Consider the following 11,681-nt stretch of genomic DNA (forward strand, 5'->3'; position numbering starts at 1 on the left):
TGCAGGGTACTTAATGACTTTATAGATAAAAAAAACGCAGTCTAGGGGATATTCTAATAATAATTAGAGAACAATGTTTTAGGAAAAGAATATACAATATTGTCTAAATAGAAATCGAGGAATTGAAACGACATGTATCTCAAATTCTTTCGGCATTTGGCAAGGAATTGTTGCGCGAAAGCCTGAAATTTACTTCAGAAGAAGTTTCAGATTATATCTGAAACTTTTTTTTTTGTTATTTTACAACGATGAATGATGAATTACCTTAAAATTAATGGCAACTTGAAGCTTAAAATCTATCTATGTGCTACTACACAGAACAGTTTTATACGTTAATAAAAACAAAACAGATTTTAAGCTTTATGTTCCACTATAGTATAAACGTAACTTAAATGATATTCAACCGTTAAATAGATAATCTGAATAGGGCCAATAGAAGAGAAATATCTACATACAAAACAGAACGTATAAGAAAATTACCTATTGTTTTTTTTTTAAAAAAAGCATTTTTTTTTATTTGTTCATTTCGTTGAAAAAATAGGTAAATTGATCCATGGATAAGATATTGGTATCACATAATCACAATCACAAATCACAAGAATCACAATCACAAAAATGATCGAATATTTTCCAAAAAAAAATAACTTTAAATACTATAACATTTGAACCAATTATAGCTAAATAATTTTTAAAATTTTTCCATTTTTTGGAGTTATCCTTCAACAATTTAGTATCTAATCTTGCATTAAAAAACAGGTATAGGTTTTGAAGCAACAAATGTTTAGATTTTTACATGTTTTTGTAAAAATAATTGAGCTAAATGTAAAATATATTATATGCAATCTTTTACAGAAGCTTCGATATTTTAGTAACACTAAGCCATTTATTTTTAAAGGATCTCCTCTTCTATACCATTAGTTTATTGATCTTAATTTCATTCCCAAGCTTTTTTTATTAACTGATAATCATTGTTTAATTTTGATTAGATTTCAATAGTAATGTTTTGGAACGCTCAAATGTGATTCTTAGAGAAAAATTTTAATATAGTGTTTAAATTAAATGTTCAAATTCGAGTGGCTCGCGGTTTCTATTTATTTAATTAAACTTTCTTTAGTAAAAATATTTTTGTGTAGTTAAGATAAACATATATTTATAATTTAGTCTCTAAAATATAATTATATTACAATTTCAATATTTTTGATATAAGTATAAGTGCAAAATTATCTAATACTAAGAATATTCCAAACAGTTTTGAATTTTATGCAACAATTTCAAAAAATAACTTTTAATATGGTGGAGGCTGATGTTGGAATTGCTGTCCCATCATATTTTGTTGATTAGGCATTTGTCTCTGTAATTGTGCAACCAAGTTTGGAGTTTGTTGCTGTCCCATACTTTGAGTTTGTTGTTGCCCAATAACACTTCCACTATTATTTTGTTGGTTCATGCCTAAAAAGTTGATTACATATAGAGTTTGCCTTTATACTATATCTATTTTAACAAACCTTGCAGTTGCATTATTTGATGAAGACGTTGTTGTTGTTGCTGTTGAAATTGGTGCTGTGACGATACAACTCCAGGTTTACCGCCACTATTTTGCTGACGCGAATATGGAGGTACTGTACCTTGACCCACCATGGTGTTCATTGTAACATTTGGTGCTTGATTCATATACTGGCCACGATTGTTAACAATGCCAGCAGGACCACGTTGCTGCTGTTGTGTCATGAAATCATTAGGATTGTTCCGCTGATTCATTTGATTGAAGCCACCCATAATATTATTTTGCTGATTTGGACCCGTTGCATTTATGCCCTGTTGATATTGATTAAAATTTTGAAACTGGCCGGGTCCTTGATTTATCATGTTCTGGTTAACAGCATTATTACTAACTCCTCCTACATTTTGCTGCATTATATTACCAGCGTTAACTAAGTTATTGCTAGATTGGCCACTCATTAAATTTGAATTATTATTAGAAACAGAACCTATCATTCCTGTATTTTGTGCCATTGCCATAGCCTGGGGATTATTTTGCGCCATTTGTTGTTGCTGTTGCATCAAAGGGTTTGGAGTTATATTTTGCCCTATATTAACAGCATTCATGTTTGGTGCAATTTGGTTAGGAGCAGTACCACCCATTTGATTTGGTGCAATACCCCGAATGGCTCCGCGTATAGCGCCACGTACAAATTGTTGCTGTTGCAATTGTTGTTGTTGCTGCTGTTGTACATTATTTAATCCGGCTTGTTGCTGTGGTTGCATACCCTGACCTTGACGTTGCTGTTGTTGCATAGCATTGAATGTAGTATTATTATTTTGATTATAATTGGGTTGGCGTGCTCGTAACATATTAGACAGGGCTAATTTAGGGTCATTCAGCTGAGGACGTTCAAAGCGGTTCACTAAATAAAAATGTTAAAATATTTGTAAAAAAACTCTAAACTGATAATTACATACTTTGTATTCCTTGCTGTTGATAAAATTGTTGCTGTTGCTGTTGTTGTTGCATGGAATGATATTGATTCTGATTATTCCATTGTGGTTGCTGGGTGTGACCTGTTTGAGGCATGTTTTGAGGTCCAGCTGCCATAAAACCTAATTGCGTATTTTGTTGTTGAGCATTCCCACTATTAAGTTGTTGTTGTAAATTACTTGGTACATTTTGCATCTGCTGTGATTGCATTATCTGTCCAGAGTTCTGTTGCATCATTGGATTTGGTGCGAACTGCTGCATATTTACCTATGTTTTTTAAACGAAAAATTTTGGTTTAATATAACTTTATGAAGAATATAATCTATAATTTTATATATCGAAATTATAATTTTTTGTTATTTAAAATTGAAATTATTTAGCCAACTTTGTTGTTATTATATGATATAAAAAATATAACCAAAATAATATGGGTACTTACCTGCATATTCATTTGCATTTGACCCATTTGATTTGGATTTAATTGCTGTGTTGTTTGTTGTTGTGTTGCACTAGATGTTTGCTGTTGTTGTTGCTGCTGCTGCTGAGCAGTCATTTGCGGTTGTACTTGAGTATTTACTGGAGGAGTTTTTGGATTTTTAGTTTTACGTTTACGTGTTGTACCTTTACCCCTACCCCGACCAGACACAACTGCACTTGGAGATTGGTCAACTGAAGAAGGTGTGTCAGCTTTCATTTCGTCCTTCTAAAAACACAAATGTCAATATTAGTATTATATCATAATCTACTGCAAGTTGAACACGTACAATACAAATCTTTTCTGGAACAGGTTCAATATCTTCAGGTGGCAGTGGTAAGGGTTCATAAAAGTAACTACTAGGCTTAACAAGGCTGTGTGTGTGATATTTTAGATTTCGATGCGCCTCTTCATAAGCTAATGGTTTGCGTTCTAATTTTACTGCTCCAAACCATACCCAAGAAAGTGGTGCAGGATTTTTTTGTCCCTCTAATATATCCCATACACTTATCCGTTGTTTATCTGATATGCGTAATTGCTTTTTATCCATATCGCAAATTTTATTACCTTTTGTATCAACCCCAGCTGGTTCACATGAAATAACCTAGAATAAATTTTATAACTATATATAAATAAATTTAAAATTTTGATAATATACCTCCGTTGTTTGTTTGTATAGTGGAAGCAATTGTCTTATTACTTTTATAGAAGAATTCGTTTGTTCGCCTATTTCTTTTTTTAATTTTTTCATTAAATTAAGATACGATTTTTTATTTTCATCTCTATCCGATTGAGTATCTGATACCAACGTTGAATGAACAAGTGTCGCTAACATATCCACAACAGTAGTGAATAATTCCCTATATGGTACAAAATTTTAATTAAATATAAATCATTTTAGTTAAGCATATGCACCTATTCGAACTCAAATCGATTACTCCTTGGCAAACCAATTGTGCTAATAACATTGCCCAATCCGTTGTAGAAGTACCATTTTTTTGTATCGAGTCAAACATACCACCAAGAAGTGAGAAACGCAGTTGTAAAGCATCTAAAATTTCTTCACGAGCTTGCGGATTATCAACACCTCCAATTGTATCCAACTGAAATAAATTAATATTTTATATAACGAAATTTTTCAATTATTAATTTTTTAATACCATTGAAAATGATTGCAAACATTGAGATAATTGAGAATACAATGAAGCCAATAATCCTTCCTTAAATTCGTCTTGGCCTTTGAGGCACGTTAAAATAAGCTCCAAGAATGGTTGATAGTTAAGTGGTGGTTTTCGTCCACGTGAACCACTATTAGAACCACTATAACTACTAATTATGCTACCGCAACTATTACTTTTTTCCCTTTCATCACCGCTACCTGAACTGTTGCTATCCATTTTTGATACTTTAGAAAAGTAATTCATACTTTCAAGCACTTGACCGGCCACACGTAATATGCGTCCCTGCACAGCAGGTGTTAGTTTTGATATAAGTGGTGCCACCAGCCATGTTGACGGCTTTGCCCTATATTCGCTTCTATTACTATTAGGTAAATTTATTTCTTCCATCTGAAAAACATCTATAGCAGCACGTGCCACAGTATCCAGCCACATATTAAGTTCTGCTGGATTATTCATCAGTTGTCGATACATAAGCTGTAAATCGAGCCAAGATATACGTAATGTCCATTGTCCAAGATTTTCAAGTATGCGCACAATCATAGAACGTTGATCCATTTCTGATATAATATTATATTCTGCTTCAGGATAGCAGATCATATGTAAAACACGTTGTACCTGCTTCGTTGTAAGCATATCATCAATAATGAAATCACACAATTTTTCAGCATGCTTTAAACATCTTTCCAAAACGTGTTCCTGAGCACAGATTTGCTTAAGTACATGATGTGCAAACTCTAGCAAAGATATTTGTTCCCCCTGATTAGAATTAGCTGATAATGAATTTTGTTGTGCCATTTCTTGATCATCATTACCCAAACTATTAAGATCACTCGTGCCTAATATTTGACTTAAATCAACGGGTCGTTCATTACTCTTCGGTGTACTTCCCGGATGGACAGGAGTATTGAAACCACTACGTTTGCCACTGCAATAAGCAACGGCACCAGTAACTGAAGTAGGGGTCTTAAGAGCTGCTGTGTCAACAACATATAATATTGCTTTTAACACAGCTAAGACTGCCTCCACTGGAATATTTTTATGTGCACCAACAAGCAAATGCCGATCACAACTTAACTTTATGTTAGTTGTATTGCTGACTACATTTATTGGATTTGGTGATGTACTAACAGAGTATAAACCAGGTTGTGGTATTTCGATAGTTTTAAACAGCTTTAATAATAAATGGCAAGTCAAACGAGCTCCAGCTTCGGCATCTCCAGTGGTCTCTGCACATGCTGTAACAAGAGTCGGCAGAGCGAATTTGACAACGAAATCCGACAGTGGAAAACAATGACGCGCGACTAAGATGCACATAAATACTGCCAACGAATTATGTATTCTGGTGTTGTGTATGTCAATTTGCCCAAATAAATGTGGATAGCGTGGTTTCTTTGTTGAATTACATATGCACTGCAATGCTGCTATCCATTCCGTAGATAATGCATTACAACTAGCAGTCAGTTCTGAACATGAAATTGCTATATCATTTAAACGATCATTGTCTGATTCACGGCATACTGCAATAAATGCATTCGAAACAAAACTATACACGTTTGTTGGGGATTCATGGAGTTGTCGCACCCATAATTGATCTATTTTACCTCCACGTTTCGGAGAAGAAAAAAGTTCTTGAAGGAATTGTGGATTATATGTTGGTGGAACAATGCTAAAATAAGTAATGTTAATTAAGCTCATTTATATTATAAATAGACTTACTTAATTTGTTCTGGAGCAACAAATATTTCTTTAAACTTTTTAATAACGTTTAACTGCTGAAAATATTCTGGTTGCTGCTCTTTGCTCTTTAATATAACACATGAATCATGCAGGTCACTTAGATATGCAAGAATGCAACGCTCGGCAGAGCTACATTCACTAGGACTGCCAACATGTTTGATAATTTTGCATAGTCCCTCAAAGATTGAAACAGTTTGTTCTATAGATAATAGCAAGCAACTATGATATCGCCGAAGTATGCCTACAATATATAAACCCAATAATGTTGTGTAACTTCTAATTAAATTAGACTTTTTGACAACCAACTGATTTTCTACTTCTGGTAATTCTTTTAAAATCTGGTCACAAAGCTCTATCAAGCTATAAATGTTAAGAGCCATTTCCATTAAATCAAATAAAAAAGCCACGTGCTCTTGAACTGGCAAGTAATTGTTGTTTCCAAGTGCAAAACTGTTAAGTTGTTCAAGTACTGTTGCAGCACATTGCGACGTTACTACATGCTGATCAAAGTATGCCATGTTTTGACATTTACTAGTTGTAGCTTCAAAATTAAACTCATTTCGTGAATGTTTCTTTACTTTCCCTCCTTCTGCCACATCAATACTAAATTTTTTTGAGAAAAGCTTACAAATTTCCTTAGACATTTTCTTAACAGCATGTTTCTTCTCATCACGTTCTTTGCCAACTCCAAAAAGCAGTATATATCTCTGGTTTGATTCACTACTGTACGGAGATGTTGGATCATCTTGAGGTATAGGAAAATGTTTCGTGTACACAAAATGACGTGATATTGGAGGCTCACTGCCACCAGCACTTGTATGATCAGGAATTTTTTCTTTAATGGTTTGCACTAGTTTTCCAAGATCATCGTCCACATTAGAATCATCATACTCAATTCCAGTCATGAAATCATCATCAAAATTGTGAGTCGGCGGTGATGGTTTATTTGATACTGGACCAGTGCCACTTGTGCCGCTTATTGGCTTTGCTGTTGTACTTGAAGTACCATCAGTTAATAAGTCTCCACGTGAGATTAGTGTGTACATATAAGCATTGTGGGAAAAGACATCATGGCGTATCAAAGCGCTAAATAAATGAACAAGATTGGTGAACTGTGTACGATTTTGCAGGGAACCATTTTCATCTAATACTGGGGCGTCTTGATCCAAAAAATCCATTAATACTGACTGAAAAACGGGTAATCCACCTATTAAACCAACTCCCGAAGCAACAGAATCTTTATCTTCATTTGTATTACTTATATTTCCATTATTATTAAATTGTTCATTTTCAATATTAGGTGTAGTGACATCTATTTGTCTTTTATCCAACAATATTGCTACTACAATTGCCCGATGTTCACCCCATCTGTAACACATTACAAAAGAAATAAACTTTAATTTGAATTATTGTTTGTAAATTCTTTTTTACCTCTGATTAGATACTGCCCATTCACAGAGTATTTTAACTGTTTTAGCATCTTCCTTAGCATCGTATTCTTGACGTATTTCTTTTACCTCTCCATTTGAACCAACTTCACGTTTCACAGTCACAAAAGGTTTAAAAATATTTGCATAAAGAGATTCAATTGAATTACTTTGATCCATCCGTTCAAAACAATGGGTATCTAAATGATCTAGAATTGAAAGTACATGGTTGCACGGATTATTACTAGATTTTAACCATTTCTCGGCAAACCAACGATTTTCAGCATGTTTAGAACGTTCTCTAATTTCGGATTCTACTGCACGTAGTTGTCGCCGTATTTCAATGTTTGTAGTCAATTCACATTTAGACGGCATAGGAAGAACTGATGGAGCTAAGGGTAAATTATCCAAAGGACTACCACACAAAGCTGATGGTGCACGATTGTCCCCGATACCACACCAAACCATAGCTGTTGGACATTCAATTGTGATAATCTGTAATATTGTACTCAGATATAAGATTATATCACGGTGATGCGGGCAGTTCATATAATCATTTAACGCAGTTTCATAGGGATCTATCGTATTCCGTTTTTTTTCATCGTCATCCACCTCCATGTTTACTACACAATTTGATTGTAATGATTTACTGTTATTTTGCTGTTCCACAGTTGCGTTTAACAGATTAGAAAGCTTTTTAGCAACAATATAGGCTAGCTTACGACAAAGCCGCTCAGACTGAACAAAATCATGCATGTATTGCAAAGCAAAAGTAAGTACCAACTTTTTCAATGCTTCGTTAAATGAAGCTTGCGTACGCATTTTATCTAATAATTCAAGTATCCAATAAAGAAATTCCTGTCTATCCAACAGTGATTCTTCATGCATGTATTTACTGAGCTGAGTGCAATAATTCCAGTATTTTAAAGCATTTCGACAATCTTCAAAATTACTGCCTATTCCTGAAATTGAAGAGCCTGTTAAGCCAAGATTAACAGATCCTTGAGTGCTTGAAGCGTTCACAGGTGTTCCCCCACTTAGTACACCATGGTTGTTAGAATTTTGCTGACTACTTGCTGGACTATGCATAGAAACTGGACTGGCCATAGAAGGAACTGGTATAGTACTATTCGAATGTGTGCTTGAATTTTGTGTTGCTAGACCCGTGCTATTGCAATGAGACGCTTTGTCGCTTATACCTGTAAAATAAAAACTTTATTTTTATTTCAAATATTTAAATAAATTTAACTCACTTTGTTGATAGTACTCTTGTAATTTCGGTAATAATTCCTTCATAAATTTTATAAAATAACTAGTGCAGTCACTTACTGGATCATATATAGTGCGCTTTTTATTTTTCGATTCCGTAAGGCATGTAGCATAAACAGCACTTAATTTTATAAACCAGGTTGCACGCTGCATATTGACTTGGTTGTCACAAAGTGTAATGAAAATATCCTCCTTCTTATTAAAAGATGGAACTTTTTTTGCTAAACTTAACAGTGGTTTATTTCCAGCTAAATCCTTGAACCAAGCATCCATAGCAACTTTATTGCGAGGCGACACTGGCCAAAAATGATCTTTGCAATTGAGTTGTTGTTTCTTTTTCCCTGTATCTTGCAACGTCATGAGTTCTTCTTTCTTGACGAGTATTGCACTAAAAAATGCACCCATTTTGTTTGCATTGACATTGGAATTATGCGCTGTACCAAATTCATCCGAAAGTGGTGATGTAGTCGAAAACCCATGTTTTACATTTGCGGGTGTAAGCTCATCTTCTCTTTGTTTTGCATCTTGTGGATAAACGTCTGGTGGTCCTAAACGTGCCTTTTTTAATGGCCTTTTCTCTTGCAAAACGGACAACATTTCATTGAATACTTGTTCCTCCGTAGTGTATTAAGTGATTTCAAAATTAACAATAATTGAAATAATTAACAATAAATATTATTGTAATTATTTCTTTGAAACATTTTCTAACAAAATTTTGGATTCCACAAAAAATAGCTAATTAATTTTGTCTTCGAATAAAGATCGATTTATTTATTTTTGTTTACAAAAGCACATAATCTTATTTATTTATTTACTGCGATATTACTTGATATTTAATCTCATCAACATCACTATCGCCGCGACAACTTTTTTGCTGTTGTCATTTTTTTAGAGATGCCAGATTGCCACTTTATTATTTAGCAATTGCTTTTTTCGTATGCACGTTTTGCGCACATTTTTATAGAATTGCGAAAAATCTTAAAAATATTTTCAATTTTAAATCATATTAGTATATATATACAATTTTATTAGGTCTTTTTCACGAGCTACTCGTAACTTTGATTAACAATGTGTATACACAAGTGCGTTGCACCAGCAAACGCACTATTATACTTGCTTATAATATTTACTGACTATAAATAAACTATAAAAAACTGGAATCAGTTGGTCAGTAGGATATACTAGGTGAATTGATAAATACCCGGCGTAAGTAATAAAAACACATTTTTTTTGGAAAATTATATTTCATGCTTCGATATAGTGCTCTTTCAGCTTGACATATCGAGTCCAACGATCTTTCAACATTTGCACACTTTCTAAATAATATAATTTAATTTACCTCATTTTTCCATTCCACTTCATCATTTGATGTAAATCTCTTTCTCTGGAGTACCTGTTTCTCAAGTTTGGAAACAGGTAATAGTTCCCGAGAGTTAAATCTAAAGAATATGGTGGGTGATGAAGGTTTCGTACCGTAATTCGTTTAATTTTGCAATTTTGCAAATGTGGTCGTTTTTTCTTGATTTTCTTATTCAATCGATCGAATAATATGCAATAGTATTCAGTTGTTATTGTTTTTCCTTTTTACATATAGTCTATGAATATTATTCCATTTGTTTTTACGCAGATGTGAAGTAATGGATTGATGAAACATGCTATCAGTTGTCACTACTCTACGCTCACAGTCAGCTAGATTGTGTATAAACATTTCCAAACAAAGTTTTAAATGACAAAGTCGTTGTCGTTTTTGATCAAATGTGAGAAAACGCAGCACCCATCTTGCAGAAAGCTTTTTTATACACAAATATTAATGTATAATATTCGATACACGTTTATATGAGGTGCAGCCACAGCAAAACAAACGCTTGCGAATGAACGAACTTTTGCAGGTACGATTACCTGCGAATGTTCGTTCATGCACTTTCAGGCAATTTAATTTTTAGATCATCCAAAACAATATCGTGGGTTTTTTTGTTATTTCTAGATGGTGTATCGGACGCTCTTCATAAAAAAACATTCATACGTTTAAATTTCAGTTTTCCAATATTTTATTGCTATTAACGATTGTGCAAGGTTGCTTTAAACCGAATCTATTTCCCATTTAATTGCATCATTGTTCACTCCTTTTAAATGTAGGAACTTTGTTACTAAACGATATTCAATTTTTTCCATTTTTTAAAAAATCACCAAGGTGCACTATTTCAATTATTTGCAAAAAGCTTACCAAATATCTGATGAAGTTGAAACTTTTACAGGTGTCGTTTAAAAGTCACCAGATATATAAAATATTTTATGATTTTGTTCTTCTTTGTTCTGATTTTGTTACAGTTTTTTCTCTATATTCAAATTAAAAAATTTGCACTACTTTCAAAATATTTTCCCAGTTTTATTAAACTTAACTGTCACTGACAGTCATTTAAAAGAAAATATCACTTTTTCATTATCTCAACTTTATCTTTTGCTTTAAATTTATCTTACGCATAATTGCAGTTGAATAGTCGCTTAATTTTAGCCTTCGTTTCAACGAAATTAAGGCCATTTTCCTTATAGCTGAACATAGTATTGTCTCACAATTATGACAAAACCATTAAGGTCGTATGCGAGTTGAAGTAAATTGATGGTAAATTGAGGAAAATAGTAAATTATGTCGATATGGTAGCGAATGTTGATATTTACCAGAATTTCGAGTAGGGTAAATTAGATAAAAATAAGGTAAATTAGGTGTTACCATTGCAAAAATTTTATAAGATGTGTTCAAATTTTGAACATGTGTCTGCGCGCTAATTACCTAAGTAACATATTCAGTTATTTGGGTATTAAATATTTTAGCATTTTATTTAATATTTTAGTATTTTATTTTATATTTTTAGTAAATTAAATTAATTTCTAACAAAGGTTTTTCAAAGCCTTAAAATATTTGTTACCAAGGTTCTTTTAGACATTAAAATATGAAATGTAATAACAGAGATTAGTTAAAAATGTAAAATGTAACTAAAGAAAAAGGAAGTAATTAAATAAGGTAACAAAGAAAAAGGTTAAGGGACATTTCCTTTAACCTTGTACCTAAAAGAAAAACCTAATTAAACCTAATTATTAGACTATGTAAAATTTAGTAT

At 32.9% G+C, this 11,681-nt stretch overlaps 1 protein-coding gene across 1 annotated transcript; it reads right to left on the bottom strand.

Annotated features, from left to right (window-relative positions):
- Positions 1–1,138: 1,138 nt before the first annotated feature.
- Positions 1,139–9,470, bottom strand: LOC119670220 (mediator of RNA polymerase II transcription subunit 12-like). The gene is made up of 11 exons (XM_038080392.1): positions 8,550–9,470; positions 7,301–8,495; positions 5,849–7,237; positions 4,112–5,798; positions 3,867–4,054; positions 3,610–3,811; positions 3,241–3,555; positions 2,916–3,179; positions 2,461–2,743; positions 1,506–2,405; positions 1,139–1,449 (listed from the first exon to the last, which is right to left on the bottom strand). The coding sequence occupies exons 1-11, from the start codon at positions 9,160–9,162 to the stop codon at positions 1,286–1,288; spliced, it is 7,200 nt and encodes a 2,399-aa protein (XP_037936320.1). The 5' UTR covers positions 9,163–9,470; the 3' UTR covers positions 1,139–1,285.
- Positions 9,471–11,681: the final 2,211 nt, after the last annotated feature.

Source organism: Teleopsis dalmanni, chromosome 1 (assembly GCF_002237135.1).
Source record: "Teleopsis dalmanni isolate 2A chromosome 1, ASM223713v2, whole genome shotgun sequence".
NCBI lineage: Eukaryota > Metazoa > Arthropoda > Insecta > Diptera > Diopsidae > Teleopsis > Teleopsis dalmanni.